At 35.1% G+C, this 18,356-nt stretch overlaps 2 protein-coding genes across 2 annotated transcripts; one reads left to right on the plus strand and one right to left on the minus strand.

Annotated features, from left to right (window-relative positions):
- Window positions 1-11,581: 11,581 nt before the first annotated feature.
- Window positions 11,582-13,174, minus strand: CMQ_4250 (alpha-mannosyltransferase; the record flags this gene model as incomplete). Its single annotated transcript, XM_014316577.1, has 2 exons — window positions 11,582-12,701; window positions 13,095-13,174. The coding sequence occupies 2 exons, from the start codon at window positions 13,172-13,174 to the stop codon at window positions 11,582-11,584; spliced, it is 1,200 nt and encodes a 399-aa protein (XP_014172052.1).
- A 2,880-nt stretch (window positions 13,175-16,054) lies between these two features.
- Window positions 16,055-17,638, plus strand: CMQ_4251 (uncharacterized protein; the record flags this gene model as incomplete). Its single annotated transcript, XM_014316578.1, has 2 exons — window positions 16,055-17,193; window positions 17,440-17,638. The coding sequence occupies 2 exons, from the start codon at window positions 16,055-16,057 to the stop codon at window positions 17,636-17,638; spliced, it is 1,338 nt and encodes a 445-aa protein (XP_014172053.1).
- Window positions 17,639-18,356: the final 718 nt, after the last annotated feature.

Below are 18,356 nucleotides of genomic sequence, written 5' to 3' on the forward strand. Positions count from 1 at the left end.
AAGATGCAGTGTAGCGCAACCCCAGTGGGGCGTGGCACAGCTAAGTGGCTGTGCTTGTCCCGTGCAACGTGTCAAGATAGTTCGTTAAGTCCGTCGCTTAGTAAGCGACTGGTTGCCGAACCAGTGCGTAGGGACGCGTGTGTGGAATACCCTTACATATTAGTAGTTATATTCTACGTTATCTTTATAACGTAGCTTTTATTCTAAAAGCTTTATAAAGCATTCAACAAAAACGTAGTTAAAAGCACTCTATCTAAGCAAAAAATAAAAGTATCAAAGGCAACAATTAAAAGCCTACAGTCTTAGAAAAGGAAGGCCGTAGTTATAAGCCTAAATTTAATATTCGCTATAATTAAGGACATACAGAATAGCTAGGCTGCCGCAGGAAGAGAAGTAATTAACGTGGGCGATAGCTCTAAAGGAGAGCTTTTAGATGATATATAATTTGCATGATTTGGTTAGGTATTTTAATTGCTATAAGTTTTTTCTTTTTGTATTGTTTTGATGCTATTGAATTATCACGATTTTTAGGTGGCCTAAATAGGGGGGTGGCCTAAATCCCTATGGTCCTACTTACGCATAGCCTAAGGTAGCACTATACATTTATAAATAAAAGTTAAATCTAAGATTATAATAATCTTTTAAGGTTTATTTAAAATGCTAGCTTACTCTTATAAGGGCTCTTTAAAGTCCTTTGAATTAAAGATAATATTTAAATCTTTATCTAGATTAGGCTTCTTCTTAACGTTAAGGTTGGGTACTAGGATAAAGACGTTATAGTCTTACGTTCTTTAATTAATTATTACCTTTTTAGTGCGGCACTAAACTTTTTTAGGCTACGATTTAATTAAATCTATGTCTTTTATAATTTCTTTAAATATATGCACATCTTTTATAATAATAAGCTTACTATAAAGGATAATTCAATACCTATATAGGTAAGTTTCTTTAAAGCCTATAAGTATAGCTTCTTTACTTTATAGTTTAAGCTTTAAATTGCTTACTTTCTAGATACCTTAGTTAGGTTTTTAAATTATAGCTTTAAAGCTAATTATGCATAAGTAAAAGATGTCTAGTATAAAGTTTTTATCTTTCTTTTCACTATTATTTTATTACTACTTAGTAATTAGCATCTTCTTTTTAAAGTTTGCTATATAGTTTTAAATATAGGTTGCTAACTTATAAACTTCTAGCTAAAGTATAAAGAGGATATAACCTTAAAGATAAAGTAGTCTAGTGTAAATAATAACCTTCTTAATTACCCTTTTAGCTCCTTTATTCTTTACGAAGTTATATAAAAGGCTTACGATTACCTTAATGCCTTTAAGTATATAGTAGTGCTTAATAGCTATAATAGTAATGTTAGTGCTGTTATTAAGGTAAATTTAAATAAGCTTATAGCTTAATTTATTTACGTTTTTTTTAAGTATTACTTTAATTATAGGCAGCGCTTTCGTTTTCTTTTTATATACTAGCACTATAATTAAACTTATAGCTTTATGTTTAATAATAATAATATACCTTAACATATAATAGCTAACTTACTTAAATTACCTTAGGTTAACATAATATACCTCTTCTAGTCTTTATATATAAACTTTACGCTTATCTTTTAGCTTAAAGTGCTTAGCCTTTACTAGTTTATAAAGAGTATAAACTAGCTTAATATTTTTAGTAACGTTTTATAGTTTTTTAAGTTCTTCTTTTACTTGCTTTAACGTTTCTTTAAGCGCTCTTTAAGATATGTAACTTATTCTTTACTAAATAAGGCGTAGTTTCTAGCGCTTACTTAAAAACTATATATAGCTTTTAGGTTAAATTCGTTAAATTTAAGATTAGTCTTAGCATCTTAAATAAAGTCTTAATAAAATTCCTAAGCTGCGCAATTTATCTCTTTCGTTCCTTATATAAAAGAAGGGTTGTTTTAAATTAGTATAAAAATGCTAGTCTTTTTAATATTAAATTAGTAAAAAGCTACCTTATTTATAGCTACTAGCTTAGTGCTATTAATATAATTGCCTATCTTATAAAAGTATACGCTAGATATAATGTTTAAACGAAAGCCTAGTACTAAAACAATATAGTTTAAGGTTGTCTTATATACCTTACTATTTAGTCTTACTATTTAAAGTACTACTTAGCCTATAGACTTAGTAATAATAAGGCTACTACTAGTATAAATTATAATTATAGTAGTATACTTTATACTAAATTTAAGCTGACTAAGGTTATTAGGAATATAAATATTACATTTTATATTAAATAGCTAGTTATTTATACAGCTACTATAAAAGTTATAAAAAAGGGTATAGTAAGCATAGCTCTGTGTTAGTTAAAAGCTTAAATTTAAGTCTTTAAAATTTGGTTGCGTATTAGCGCGTAGCTATTACTACTTATAGTAACAATACTATTATATAACCTATAGCAAAGGTTTATATTTACTACTATTTATAAGTCAATAGTAATTATAATAGTACTGAAATTAAGTACTAATATAAACGTAAGCACTTTATTTATAAGTTTTAACTAAATAGTAGTTATAAAGCTAACTACTTTACGAAAAAGCTTTTTCTATACTATATTGCTAGTCTTACCTTTAAAGGACTACTTAAGGTAAAGCTTTAAGTTTTTTTTCTAGTATTTAGTAATTACATACCTAGTATAATTGCAATATATATATTTTGCGCCCTCTTAGCGCTTGCTAAAAGCTTTAGTTTTTAAGTTCTTAGTACTATAACTACTATCTTTTTCTTTAGTTGTTTTATTTTTAGTTTTAATTTTTTATTAATACTGCTGCTACTATTATTGCTTTTAGCGTTTAGTATAGCAAATGTCTACTCTTTATAGCGGTTAGTAACAAAAACCTTTATTGCTGCGTAAACCTTATTATTAGCTATAGTAGTCTATTTGCTTTGCTAAAGGTTTAGCACTTTTACGTTTAAGGTAAAGAACTTTCTATAAACGTAGCTAATTAGATTTATAGTCTTTTGCTTACCTATAAGCAGCTTAACATAGGTATTATAGCTGCGAATAATTTCTTTAATTCTAGTAAAGAAGTTCTTTATCTTTTTACTATTATACTAGTATATTACTGCTTAAACTTTAGTGCTATAATTAATAGCTAAATTAGCTTTCTATAGTTTTAAAAGTTATTTAAGCGTTTTATAGATATTTTTAATTGTTTATTTCCTTTAGTTTACTTAAGTAAGCTGATATTAACTTATATGTATTTAATTAGTTAAATGCAGCTAAGGCTAAGATTAGCTAGTTTAAGGCTTTAAAGATAGGGTTAAGATAAATCTTTTTATAAAGAGCAGCTTATACATTATCTAAGGTAATAGCGTAAAGCTTTATGGCTTTTATATAAAGGTAGTTTCTTATTTACTTAGTTAAGATAGTAGTAGCTAAAGGTACTATACCTTTTAAAAATACTTAAAAGGGGTTTTAAGGGAGTAATCTAGTTTAAAGCAAAGTAAAAAAAGGCGTTATACTTAACTAGCTATCTAATACTAAGGATTATAAGGTTTAAGCATTTAAAAATAACATAAGCTATAGTTTTTTATATAAACCTACTAACGTTAAGTATAAAAGTAAATACCTTACTAATAATAAAAGGGTCTTTTTAAAAAGCTACTTATATAAGCAGTTAAAGAGTAATTAAAGAAGTAGTTAGATTTAACCAAAATACTAGTTGCTTAAAGATAGTAGTATAGTAAAGGTAGCTAAAGTTAATAAATAAGCATATATTTATTTCTTTTAAGAAAGTGTCTATATATATTTTACGCTTAGATTCTAGCTTGTTTATTACTTTTTTCTTTTTAAGCTTTTATATAAAACTTAGCTTTACTTTGTATTTTAACTTTAGTCTTAATTAAAATACTTTTAAAGTTTTTAAGCATTTAAATAAAGTAAGGGTAGGTTTCTTTATAATAGTTTTATTAGCTTTTATAAGGTAAGAGCGTAAGAGGGGGCAGATGTTAGTTTAAGATAGTTAAATTTTAAGTAGCTATCTTTACTATAGTAAAAGTAAAGGCCCTTAGTATGACGGTAGTCTCTTTCTTTATTAAATAAGCAGCTTGCTATAGCGTAAACTAGTAGGTTTAAGTTTATAGTCTTAAGATAAATTATTTAAAGCCTTACTTTCTTAGGCTAGATCTAATCTATATAACTTAAAAAGTTAAGGTAAGACCTAACTATAAAAAGTTAATATATACATTCTTAATAGTTATTAAGGATTTAAATAGTAACTAAAGCGCAGCAAAAGTTTAGAAAACAAATATCTTTAAGTAGCCTTTCTTAATTGGTTTTAAAGCAAAAGCTAGTTTAGCTTTAGCAAGAAGGCGTTCAAATTAAGGTAGAAATAAAGCAAAGGTTTTAGTAAGTTATTATTTTAACGTATAAAGTTAGTTTAAAGATTAAGAAGCTAGGTTTAGGTTAATAAAGACAGAGTTTAAATAAGCTAAAAAGAAGCGAAGGTTTTAGTTTTTCTTTATATATTGCTTTTATAAAAAAAGCTACTAAGAAGGCAGCTTTTAAGTCTAAATAAGCAAAAACGTTTATAAACTAAAAGATAAAAGAGCAAAAAGTAAGGCTATTAATTTAAATCTTACTTTTTACGCTTAAAGATAATGCTTTATAATCCTTTTCGTTGCTAGAAAAACAAAGAATATTTAAAAAGGTTTTCTTTAAGTAAGCATTAAAGGTAAAGGTAAAGGTAAGAGTAAGAGTAAAAGTAAAGATAAAGAAGGTATTTAAACTAGGTATAATAAGTAAAAGTCTTAAGGCTGTAAGTATGGAGTGCTTTAGGGTAGCTAAGCAAGTTACTAATTCTTAGTTTTAGTATAGTAGCTATTATAGTATTACTTATAAGTTAAAGGCTAGCGTAAGTATAGTAGTCTAGTTAGTAAAAGAATCTGTAATAAGTTTAATAAAAAAAGAGTTTTCTTTTTACTTTTAAAGGGTTTAAAAGTGCTTTAATTTAAAACAAGTTTAGTATGTAAGAAAGCTATAAACTAAGGCTTTAAGGTTAAGCGTTTTTAAGGTAAGTATTAATAGGGTTTATACGTTAAAGGTTAAAGAAAGCATAATAAAAGCTTACGGTTTAAAGGTTTAAGAGATTACTTTAAAAAGCACTAAAGGTTTAAGAGTATTTAAGAAGTTTAAAGAAATAAGCTAGTTTTATATAAAGGTCTAGCCTAATAGAAGAAGTTGCTATTAAGTAGATTAAACTAGTTAAAAACTAAGCTAAAAAAGAAGAAAGATATTTATATAAGCAAGCCTACTTCCCTTCTTCTTAAATAGCTCCTTCCTCTCCTTTATACCCTACTAAGTCCCTCTTAACTAGCTCCTACTTCTTGCTAAAGTATGCTACTAGCAAGCATAGCGTAAAGTAGTTTATAGCTAAAAAGTAAAGGCTTAAAGAGAGACTAGCGCTTCTTAGTTCTTATGTTTAATTAAGGTATCCTTGCTATAGTCTTTTGCGAAGTGCGTAGCAGGTTACATAGCTAGTTATTCTAGGCTAAGAGTAAAGCTAAGGACTTATATTAAGCTATAGCTTATTATATATAAATCTTTTAAATTAATGCTATATATAAAGGCTTCTAGTATAGTATTTAGATTCTATCTTGCTAATAAAGGCAGTTTTAAGAACTTATAAAGCATTTAGTAATTATAATAAACAAGCTAAATAACTTTAGAAACTACTAAGCTTTTTCTTAAATAGCCTCTCTTAGCTTAAAGTAGTAAGGGTTGGCTACTAAGCCTTATTACTAAAGAAAGGTTAAAGATTTATTATTAAAGAAGGATTTAAGTAATAAGGTTTAAGCTATTCTAGCCTTTAAGTCTATAAGTTTTGTATTTGAAGTGCTTTTATTGCTATAAAATATATAGCTAAGCTTAACTTTAAGTACACTATTAGTTTATAAGGAAAAAAGCGTATAGTCTCTCTTTAATATTCTTTTATACTTTACTTCTATAAGCAAGTCTTATTCTTTATAGAGTAAACGTTTAACACTACTTAAAGGAGTTTTAAGGTAGTATATAATAAAGAAGTTAAAGTTAAAGAGTTTTTACGCTTAATAGGCTTGCCTTTTAGCTAAGTACTATTTTATCTTAAAGTAGCTTAGGTTCTAGTAATTAAAGTTGACTTTATATAGTCTTCTCACTAGTTCTAGCCTTTATTCTTTTAAGCAGCTTACTATAGCTAACATTTCTTTATTATAAATTAGATAGGTGGCTTTAGTAAGCGTACGCTTTTATGTGTGTTTTAAAGATTTAGCTATAAAAGAACCCTGCCTAGTATATAATTAAAAGTATTATCTTAAACCTTTATTTTTTAGTTAAGGTGTTAGGTAGTAAGCATGGGTGTAGAAATTAGTACTTTCTTTAAAAAAATAAAGAAAGCTTAGCATTTAAAGGTTTAGATAAAAAGGCAGTCTTTTTTTATAAAAAGTAAAGATAACGTTAAGCTTTAAGATCTAATAGTAAGAGGTGATTTTATAAAGAGTCTTAGCTATTAATACTAAAACATATACATGCTTAATTGTTATAGTATTCAAACTTTAAAAGTTTATACAAAACTAAAGTCTCATACTAAGCTTCTTAATAAAAAGAATAGGTATAGTAGTAGATAAGAATAAAAGACAAATAAAACCTTAAGCTTTTAACCTTAAAAGGTTTTTGTATAGTACTAGAAGCTTTTTTTATAATATAGAGTATAAGGGCTAGGCTAGTATAATAGGGCTATCTTAAAGTTTAATTTTAAAATTATAAATAAGGTAGTTTAAAAAGAGCTTTTCAGCTTCTTCTTAGTTAAAAGCAGCTAAGGCTAAGACTAGCAAGTTTAAGGCTTTAAAGGTAAGGTTAAGATAAATCTTTTTATAAAAAGTAGCTTAAATATTATCTAAGGTAATATTGTATAGCTTTAAGGCTTTTATATAAAGGTACTTTTTTATTTGCTTAGTTAAGATAGTAGTAGCTAAGAGTACTATACTTTTTAAAGTTACTGAAAAGGGTTTCTAAAGAGTAATTTAGTTTAAAGTAAGGTAAAAAGAAGTATTATACTTAACTAGCTAGCTAATGCTAAGGATTATAAAGTCTAACTACTTAAGGATATTATAAGCTAAAGTATTTTATGAAAACCTACTAACGTGAAGTATAAAGGTAAATACCTTATTAATAATAAAAGGGTTTTTTTAAAAGGCTACTTATTTAAGTAGTTAAGAAAGAATTAAAAAGGTAGTTAGATTTAAGTAGAATACTAGTTGCTTAAAGATAGTAATATAGTAAAGGTAGCTAAAGTTAATAAATAAGTATATATTTGTTTTTTTTAAGAATTTGTTTAAATATATTCTACGCTTAGATTTTAGGTTTTTTACTGCTTTTATCTTTATAAGCTTTTAGGTAAAACTTAACTTATAAGTACTTAGTTTTTTAACTTTAGTTTTAATTTAAATACTTTAAAGGGTTTTAGGTATTTAAATATAGTAAGGGTAGGTTTCTTTATAATAAGTTTTTTTAGCTTTTATAAGATAAAAGTATAAAAGAGTAAATTATAGTTCAAAATAGTTAAATTCTAAGTAGCTATTTTTACTATAATAAGAGTAAAAGCCTTTAGTATAATAGTAGTCTTTTTCTTTACTAAATAAGCAGCCTACTATAGTATAAACTAGTAAGTTTAAGTTTATAGTTTTAAAATAGATTGTTTAAGGCCTTACCTTTTAAGCTAGATTTAATCTATATAACTTAAAAAGTTAAGGTAAGAGCTAACTATAAAAAGCTAATATATATATCCTTAATAGTTATTAAGGATTTAAGTAGCAACTAAGGTATAGTAAAGGTTTAGTAAGAGAGCTTTCTTTAAGTAGCCTTTCTTAACTAGTTTAAAGGTAAAAACTAGTCTAGCTTTAGTAAGAAGGTATTTAAATTAAAGTACAAATAAGGTAAAGGTCTTAGCAAGCTATTAATTTAGTGTATAAAGTTAGTTTAAGGATTAAAAGGCTAGGTTTAAGTTAGTAAAGATAGAGTTTAAATAAGCTATAAAGAAGTTAAGGTTTTAGTTTTTTTATACGTTGCTTTTATAAAAAAGGCTACTAAAAAGGCAGCTTATAAGTTTAAATAAGTAAAAAGGTATATAAACTAAAAGGTAAGAAGGCTAATAGTAAGGCTATTAATTTAGATCTTGCTTTTTACGCTTAAAGACTATACTTTATAATCCTTTTGCTAAAAAAATAAGGAATATTTAAAAGAGTATTTTTTAAGTAAACGTTAAAGGTAAGAGTAAAAGTAAGAGTAAGGGTAAAAGTAAAGCTAAAAAGAGTGTTTAAACTAAGTATAATAAGTAAACGTCTGAAGGCTATAGGTATAAAGTGCTTAAGAGTAGCTAAGTGTAAGGGTATTCCACACACGCGTCCCTACGCACCGGTTCGGCAACTAGTCGCTTACTAAGCTACGGACTTAACGAACTATCTTGACACGTTGCACGGGACTAGCACAGCCACTTAGCTGTGCCACGCCCCACTAGGGTTGCGCGACACCGCATCTTCTAGCCACGTATAAATTAGCTGGCAGGCCTTCGCCTACTAGTCTCCTATAGTTCGTTAAGTTGAAGTCTTAATACAACAGTACAAACTAATTAAGCCTTCGTGACCACGCATTGCACACCAACCCTTACACTAAGTAAGCTACTAGTTCTTAGTTTTAGTATAGCAGCTATTATAGTACTACTTATAAGTTAAAGGCTAGTAAAGGTATATATAATAGTCTAGTTTATAAAAAGATTTATAGTAGGTTTAAAGTAAAAGAGAGTCTTCTTTTACTTTTAAAAAGTTAAAAAATGCTTTAATTTAAGATAAAGTTAGTATATAAAAAAGCTATAAACTAAGGCTTTAAGGTTAAGTATTTCTAAGGTAGTTATCGATAAGATTTGTATATTAAAGGTTATAAAAAGTATAATAAAAGCTTAAGGTTTAAAGGTTTAAAAGATTGCTTTAAAAAGTACTAAGAGTTTGAGAGTATTTAAAAAGTTTAAAGAATTAAGCTTAGTTTTATATAAGGGTCTAGCCTAATAGGAAAAGTTACTGTTAGGTAAGTTAAACTAGTTAAAAACTAAGCTAAAAAAGAAGAAAGATATTTAAATACGTAAGCTTACCTTTTTTTTTTGAGTAGCTCCTTCCGTTTCTTTATACCTTACTAAGTCTCTTTTAACTAGCTCTTACTTCTTACCTAAGTAAGTTACTAGCAAGCATAGCATAGAGTAGTCTATAGCCAAGAGGTAGAAGCTTGTTGGTGCCTCTTAGTTCCTATGCTTAATCAAGGTATCTTACCGTAGTTTCTTATAGGGTGCGTAGCGGGTTACGTAGCTTGGCTAACCTAGTTATTCTAGGCTAAGAGTAGAGCCGAGGACTTATATTAAGCTATAGCTTGTTACAAGTTAAAAGTCTTAGTTATATACTAGTATTTTTAGTTGGCACGCTATACACTCTTATATAACTAGTATTTAAGGCTAGCCTTTTTACAATACCTTATTAGCAATAACCTAAGTGTTTTTTATTTAAGATTTAAGCTTTATACCTTTTAAAAAGCTTTAATAAAATAAGATAGCCCTTTTACTAAGCTAGATTCGGCAATTACTTCTGCTATAAACTAAGCAGTATATATACGCTTTTATATTATAAAAATGCAGTTATATAGTAAGTAGTTTATAACTGCTTAGTAATAGCTAATAACCTAAAGTACTTAACTCTTTTTCTTAACTTTACTAAAGAAGGTTTTTTAAATAAGTAAGCAGCTACCGTGTATACACTTATTACTAATAAGGGCGTTACCTTTAAAAAGAAGAGATAGTATAAGGGTATTCTACGCACATGCCTTATATACTAGTTTTACAACCTATTACTTACTAAGCGGTAAACTTAACAAACTACTATAATACATGCATAGAGTAGTGTATAGCTACTTTACTATGCTATACTCTTATAAGGTTGCGCTATTACGCACCTTTTGTTTACGTATAAATTAGACTATAAGCTTTTGCCTACTAGTCTTTTATAGTTTGTTAAGTTAAAGTCTTAATATAATAGTATAAACCAGTTTAAAAGCCTTTATAACTATACATAATATATATCCCTTATAAATACTTACTTTATATAACTAACTATTTATTAAAGGTTAAAAATAAGGTTAATAGCTTTCTTATAAATATATCTTTTAATAAACTAAATAAAGGCTTATATAATAATTTAAATAATAATTTAAATAACAATTTAAAAAACAATTTAGATTTAAAAAAGGACAAAGACTAATATAAAAAAGAAACATATTTTATACCTTATAAAAGTAGAGAAAGGCTAAAACGTAAGTTATAAACTATTAATATAAAGTATAAAATAATTAACTAAAGCTTACTTAATATTAGACTAATTCTTTAATATACTAGGCTAATAATACTTTAAAATATTCCATTTTAAGCATATTAGCTAGGTAGTACTTAGCTATTCTAGCTACATTAGCTGCTATTAAAGTTTTTTTATTAGTAATAATATTATTACTAAACTTAGGAGTAAGCTATTTTTAAAGACTGTTAAAAAGGTTCTTTTATTAAAGAGTTAGAAAATTAAAGACTTTAATAATAAGCTTAAGAAGAACTTGGGATTTAAAGAAGATTAAATATATTTTTAGTTATTTAGTTACTAGTTATTTAATTATTTAGTTATTTAGTTACTTAGTTACTTATTTACTTAGTTATTTATAGTTGTTTTATTAAAGTTTTCTTGAAGTAAATACTAATTGGTTAACTAATTAGTCTATTTAGTTATTAGTCTTAGTCCTAGTATTAGTTAAGATTTTTAAAGTACTAATTAGTATTAGTTAGATTTGGTCTAAATTAGTTAGGCTTTAACTAGACTAAAGTACTGATTTTATAACCCTGCCTAACACCATCGCCTTCGCAGCACTTATACTACCCCTTAGTATAGTATAAGATATAAAAGACGAGCCTAAGGCAGTAATTTTTTTTTGGCAAGGTTTACTAATTGAAAAGACCTACAAATAGACCCACAATGGTCGACTCAGCTTTTGTAGGGATGGTCGGGTTGTACTCCGTATGTAGACACTGTTTAATATATCTCTATGCCGTAAGACGCCGCGCAACCCTAATCACAAAAATAAATACTCCTCTAGTCTGACACTAGGTATAACCAAAGAACAAATAAATGGTACAAGGCTTGTATGGAAGGGGCGGAAGCCCCCCTCTCCCCCCTTACAGACAATGGACAATGGACAAAATAACAGAAAAATTGGCAGTGCACCGAAACTCTGGCAAGTAGCCTCCCCTCCGCCCCGCCCCCCATCATCTTCCAAATCGTAGACCAACATAAGAACGAGATCGTGGAAACCAGAGGCCACACATTAGTATATAAAACAGTCATTAGTTGAGGGCCACCATCTCCAATACTCTTCTTATCCAAAGGACATGATGAGAATGTTTCCATTCTCTCCTAAATGTTCCAAATTTTTGTAACATCGATACCTCGCATATACGATAGCTTCATGAATAGATAGTAGGCCTTTGCGGACTTCATTGTTAGGTTTGTTGCTGCTTGCCTTCGCGCTCGGTTTCTGTTTTTTTCTCATCCGCAGTTGCGGGCTTGTTGTTTGCCTTTTCTTCCAACTTATTTTGTTCTTCGCGCCTGTTTCGCTCTTCTTCTTCGGCTGCACGACGATTTTCCTCGTCTTCCCGATTGCGTCGTTCCTCCTCCTCCTGTTGTTCTAGTCTTCGTCTATCCTCCTCCTCTTTTTCCTTCTCTTGACGTTCGTGCTCTTCGATAAGGCGACGTTGTTCGTTCTCTGGCAGGTTCTTAAATGCCGCAACATCTGCATCCCATTGATGGACACAGTCGTCGTTCCAGTTGCACTTCTCTACCTCGCCATACACTGGGTGCCTGTAACGAGGATGCCGGCTAGGCCAGTTAGAAGCGTGATAATGGTGCCGGACTAAGGCGGCACGGGCGTCGTGGTTTCCAGAATCAGAATGTCCCTGTCCAGCAGCGAAGGCCTCAACTGTGAGCACCAGTACACCACTGACAAGCTTTGATTCGCTGAGGTCATGAAAATGGTCCCAGGAGACCAGATTATTGCCGGCACGTCCTTCGTTTATATAATCCAGTATGGCTTCAGTGAAAGCGGATGGACCAGTGCCCGTGATTATTTCATCGAAGTCCAAAACAACTTCCGATATTGATACACCCTGCCGCTGCGCGACGCCATTCAACCAGTGCATAATCTGTTCGATGAGGCGCATCATAACAGGAATTTGCGGCTTGCACATGAATGTCCACTGACAAAAAGAACGGGACTTTGGACCCAGAATAGGGTGGTCTTTCCAATCCGGCTCATCAATTTCGACACCAACAACCATATCGATGTCACGCACGTTGTAGCGGTCCGGTATAAACCTCGACATAGGCTTTATAGCCTCAACGTCTATGTCAGCATACACACCACCTTCTGCGTACATAATCATGTAGCGCAGGAGGTCGGCGCGAACTATGGTGGCGCGGACATTGCGGTAGAAATCGACGATATCCGGACGGTTGAAGCCCTCGGGTCCGAAATGGTACTCGACATACGGTAGTTCATTGCCATCAGTGAGCACTTCAAAGCGATAGTCCGGGTTGCGCTCCAACCAAGAATGTGACGTGTCCCTGTCACGTTGTTCAAACTCCAGAGGATTGACTTTCCAAGTTTGCCATATTTTGTGAGGAAAATCTAACCGAGGTCTGTATTGGCCCGGAAGTGGTTGGCCAGGCTTGCGAACAGTCTGGTTGGCGACCTTTCTGTGGATATCGGAGCTGCCGGATCCAAGGTAGATGACAAAACAAAAAGTGACAACGACTAGATAGATGGCCGTAATTCTGCGAAGTCGAAATTGTTTGAGAGAAGAAGAGATTAGAGCGAGGCAAGAAAGTAGGTGCAAATAGATGGTTTTAAACGCAGGGCCCAGTATCGGCCAAATCGTCACAGATGCAATCTCAACGGCTTGCACAACTGGATTTGGTACCCATGCCGGAATATGTGACCGAAATTGGGAGGCGAACGCTGATGTCGGTGATCTTGGAGAGCCCGGTGGTGTGAGCTTCTCTAGGAGGGGAGATGATCGCGACGAATCTATGGACATGGTGGCCAAGATCCGAAGTAGGCGACGAGCAGATACAAAGAAAAAGACGATGGTAGACAAAACGGGGGGAACAGAAAGAGAGGTGGGAGTAGAGCACTAAATGCTTTAGTCTGCTTTGTAGGAATGCCCACACATTGAGAGTGGGAGGGAACGGCAAACAACTCAGGAGACAGGTGGATCGAGACACGGCGGGCGCACTTTTAAAAATATCAACGCGGAGATGTGGCCGAAACGACAGATGGAAGCCGCTCGGAACCGTACTCCGTAGCCGAGCAAGATTCAGTTTACCAAGAAGGCGGCAAGAGTTCGAGAGCAGAAAACAAAAGGAGCAGAGCGAGAAAAAAGGGGCCGACCAAGAAGATTGCAGAAGGGTTTTCACAAGCTTTGTACCAATGCCCATCACTGACGCAAATGAAAAGGGGAGGCGGGTGTGTAAATAACAGGTGCGTGGAGACAAGGAAAATGCCAAGACAGACACCCTTCCTAATCAAGATCCTTGTTGGTCGAGTGGTGTAGCGGAGGAGGGCTAGGCCACATTCGCTCAAACCCCAACTACGTCATATGTAAGATACGGAGTACATACTCTGTACTCCGCACGCGTAGGCATTCCTGGGTTATCATAAAAACAGCAAGCGGATCCTGCGAGCAGCGACGATGGCTGACTCCCAAAAAAGCGGCAAACTGGGTAATACCTCAGCACCGTTCCAGTGTTGGCTGCACATATGTAGCATGTGCCGAGCCGTTTGTAATCTGCATGAACAAAAACACAGCGATATAATAGATGTGGTCTGCGCTCAGCGGCCGAACAGTGTCCTTTACTATGTAAGATACGAAGTACGTGTGAATCTGGAAAAAAAAGTACTGAGTACTGAGTACATACGGAGTATGCACCCTAGTACGGAGTACTTTCAGGACGACGATCGGCATGCAGGCGTAGATAAGTCTAAATGCTCACATAGGTACGAACTCCCGCTTACTCTAGCAGTCAGTGATATTAGCACAAGTACGGTCATGCAGCCGCATCGATCGTTGGTCGCTGCTGTGTACGACGTACTATAATATGTAATATTCGTCGTACGAATAAGACGCATGCAGCCGTGCATTTCACGAATACAAGATGACGTGTTACGATCAAGTCCCGAGTAGGGAGCACGTGCGTCTATTTCTTTTACCGTACTCCGTACTTACTCCGTACGGAGTAGTACTGCTGCTCCGTATTCTGTTACTCTTCTCACTCATGCATACAACCTCGCGCAAGTATTGCGTAAGTGAACTCCTTACGAGATACGAAGTACATATCGTACGTCGTAGATGTCTTGCGAAGCTCGTGGTTCACAAGTAAAATGATGTATCCGCACTTAAGTGTCATAAGCACCACTCATAGTAAGTGCCAGTGCATGACCTTATTCCATACGGATTACGAGAATGTAGAAAAGCGTCTTTGTGCAAGATAGGTACTCGTACAGAGTACTCCGCACTTATCTGGATCTGCCAGAGAGAAGTGGCCAATCACAGCAGTTTTACGGCCGATTACTCGGTATCGCTGGATACTATTCATGCTACTAAAATGTAGACTTATCTTTCTAACTACGTAGTAAGATACATACTGTGGTGATGTGTACGGAGACTCTTTAAAGATTTATGTACGAGTATGGAGTACACTGGTGTCCTTCCCTGATCCGCAATTTAAGTGCAACTGACCAAGAAACACTAAAATGCCAGGCGTTTCAAACGAATTCACAACAAGAAGTCGGGGAGTACCCCGTACATCCTCCGTGCTCGTAGGATACTCGTAGGAGCTATGTATGTTTCTCCGTACATGATAGGAATCATGCTTAGATACATACATATTTCGTAAGAGACTCCGTACATTGCTGATAATCTTGTTTCTTGTGATAAGATGGGAGACTCTAAGATGGTGGGAACTGAAGAACTAGGTCTTGCGTTTAATCCAGCTTTACTCCGTACTCCGTACTTTCTCTTTCTCTTCTTACTCCGTACGACGTACTCCGTAGAATACATGGTATCATCTTTTTCCTTTTTCTTCTTGTAACTGATTATTCTTGATAAAAATGTCTTTGTTTTATTAGCACTAGTTAGATTTACGTGCTTACGGAGAACCTCTCACACGTTCGTCTTATAATCTCATCGCCGTCTGCGTCTCTTTCATCTGCATCCGATTTGGCGTCAGTCAGTCTTGTCCTTACTCGTAACGTACTCTGTGCACCAGAACGCGAACAAATATACTATGTACAACTCTATCGATGTACAGAGTACTCCGTGCATACTCCGTACAGAAGAGTGTATCGAATGACTGCCGCAATCTGATCCTGGAATGACAGCTCGTCCGGACCTGGGCTCCACCCTCACTCGTAAATGTCTGCTATTTGCCACAAAAATGAACACTAGCACCAACCCGTGACTTGAGAACAGGGGTATCAAGGGGGATGTACTCCGTACGTCGTACTCCATAATGCCCTACTCCGTACAAGTACTCACACTCGTATTTTTTTTTGTTATTTTTTGTTTCATCACGAAAATAAATTTTGCAATGTATCTTACGTTATAGTGAGACGGAGTTACGTGTCTGGTGTGCCGTAAAATCCTTAGCGTCGATCTTTCGGCTGTTTGCTTCGCTTCCTTGTGCGAATGTTGGTATCGCGGAATACCATCGTACACACTCCTTACGAAGTACACAGTATCCAACCCAGCCACGCCTTTTTTTTCTTTTTTTCTTCTTCTTTTACCATTGTTCGCTTCTTGGTCCGCCACTCTCTATCCTTCTCCTTTCTTGATGGCCGCATGCGATATTCTTTTAAACACCCCACACCCCACACGAATCGACGCGACACCCTAGCTTAGTATCTGTTCCTCTCATCAATGCCTTCGAATCTAGAAGACGGCCTGCTCGATCGTGACGGCATGGCTAGCCAGACACGGGAGCTCATGCCGTGGCAATCTGCCACCTGGGAAACCAGCGGTGCAATCATCACCCCCGCCAAACGAAAATTACGGTGGCTACGGACACTGCTCTGGCCGGCAGCAAATGCAGACAGTGGTGGCATCAGAGCTTCTGGAAGCGGAACTGCTAGCGGTTCAGGCCCACGGAGCCTACGACCCACAGCCTATCTAGATGGCCTCCGCGGCTTCGCCGCCTTTCTCGTCTACATACATCATCACCAGCTTTGGGCGCACGCAGCCAGCCTACTCGGGGACGACCAAATCTTCGAAAATGCTTATGGTTATAATGGCCAGTACCGCTTTGCGACACTGCCTGGTGTAAGAAACTTCTTTACTGGTGGTCACATGGCCGTAGCTACCTTTTATGTCATCTCTGGCTACGTGCTCGCCGCCAAGCCATTGTCCCTCATTCATGCTGGTGAGCATGTCCGCCTCCTCGACAACCTGGCCTCATCCATGTTCCGCCGCTGGATTCGACTTTACTTTCCCATTATCGTCACCACTTTTGTCTATGTCACTTCATGGCACGTCTTCGGCATATGGACTTCGTGTTGTGTTCAACAGGGCAGCATATTTGATGAATGGTGGAATTGGTATGTGGAGTTCAAGAACTTCAGCTTCGTTTTTAAAGAGGGTTTCATCTGGGTCACTTACAACAACCACCTCTGGTCCATCCCGCTCGAGATGCGGGGCTCTATCGTCGTCTTCAGCGCCCTCCTGTCATTTGCGCGTATCACCACCCGTGCTCGCCATTGCTGCATGCTAGGCTTGACATTCTACTTTTTGTATGTCGCGGACGGCTACTATTGCGCTTTGTTTGTCATGGGCATGTTGCAGTGTGATCTTGACATGATGGCACAGCGGTCTGACCCCGAATTTCCGACCATTTTGCGCCGTTTGGAACCTTATAAGAAGGCCATCTACTACACACTCTTCATCATCAGTATGTATCTCGCCGGCGTTCCGTCCGAGACAAATAGCATTGAGAAGCTACGCAACAATCCCGGCTGGTATTGGCTGTCTTTCCTCAAGCCACAAGCTGTTTTCGATCCAAAATGGTTTTATCTGTTCTTTGCCGCCAATCTCTTAGTATCCAGTGTTCCGCGAATTCCCTGGCTTCGTCAATTTTACGAGACACAGTTCTGCCAATATCTCGGCCGCATATCTTACTCTCTCTATCTTGTTCACGGGCCAATCCTGTGTATTTTGGGGGATCGTGTGTATGCAATGGTTGGCTGGATTCGTCAAACTGACACTGACAAGTTGATGCTTGCTTCTTATGTGAACATTTTTCCACTACCAAGGATTGGACCGATGGGCCTCGAAATATCATTTCTGCTTCCTCACATAATCCTCCTGCCCGTCACACTTTGGGTGGCCGATATTGTCACCCGTACAGTCGACGAGCCTACGGTTCGCATTGCCAACTGGTTTTACAAGTCGCTTCTAAGCGGTAATACCGCGTCGCAACCGCGACCTGAAGGTTCTATGCGCCTCGCATAACATCAAATTTATGGGGGAAAGTATCGCACAAAAAAGGCTCTTTTGGCTGCGCACAACGCTTTGACTTTAGAAAACACGACAGAAACAGATCTGATATGATCATATAATTTATCCTATACTGAAAAAAAACCTGTACAGCTTTACACGCCTCGGTCTGTTTTTTTGTTTCCTTAGCTTACAGCTTGTAGCTTACAAACTAAAACACGTCTCGTATAATAATGTGTCTGATTCTTGAAGGTTCATGGCATCCTTGGCATGCCGTTTCTTCTTTGCGTACGACGTACGGAGTTTAGTGTAGTATTTTCTTAGGCAAGGTTTTACTGTTTAGCTGTAAGGTTGCAGTAAGTCATGCATGTAAGATTGGCTTCAGGACACGGCTGGTAATATGCCACTGAATGGTACTCCGTACGAGTACGTATGGGCAATGGCATTGAATTATCGCACTGTGCCATACTGTGGCTTCTACTCCGTGCACCACTAGCCTGTAGCGCGCCACTTCGTGTGTGCGCTGTACCAGTGTAAGACCCGTACGGTAATCCTTTCGGGATATACGTCCGGACCACTTGCACGTATCGTAGTAAGCTCTAAGGCCTTCAGAAGATCTAATGATGATATTTCGTAGGGTAGTTGACTGAAGACCAGACTGTGCGCAATGTGCGCGCAGATTAGGGCTTCGTCTTATCTAGTGATTTCGGCGGCCGAGGTCAGGTGACTTCGG

Source organism: Grosmannia clavigera (genome assembly GCF_000143105.1).
Source record: "Grosmannia clavigera kw1407 unplaced genomic scaffold GCSC_145, whole genome shotgun sequence".
Taxonomy (NCBI): Eukaryota; Fungi; Ascomycota; class Sordariomycetes; order Ophiostomatales; family Ophiostomataceae; genus Leptographium; species Leptographium clavigerum.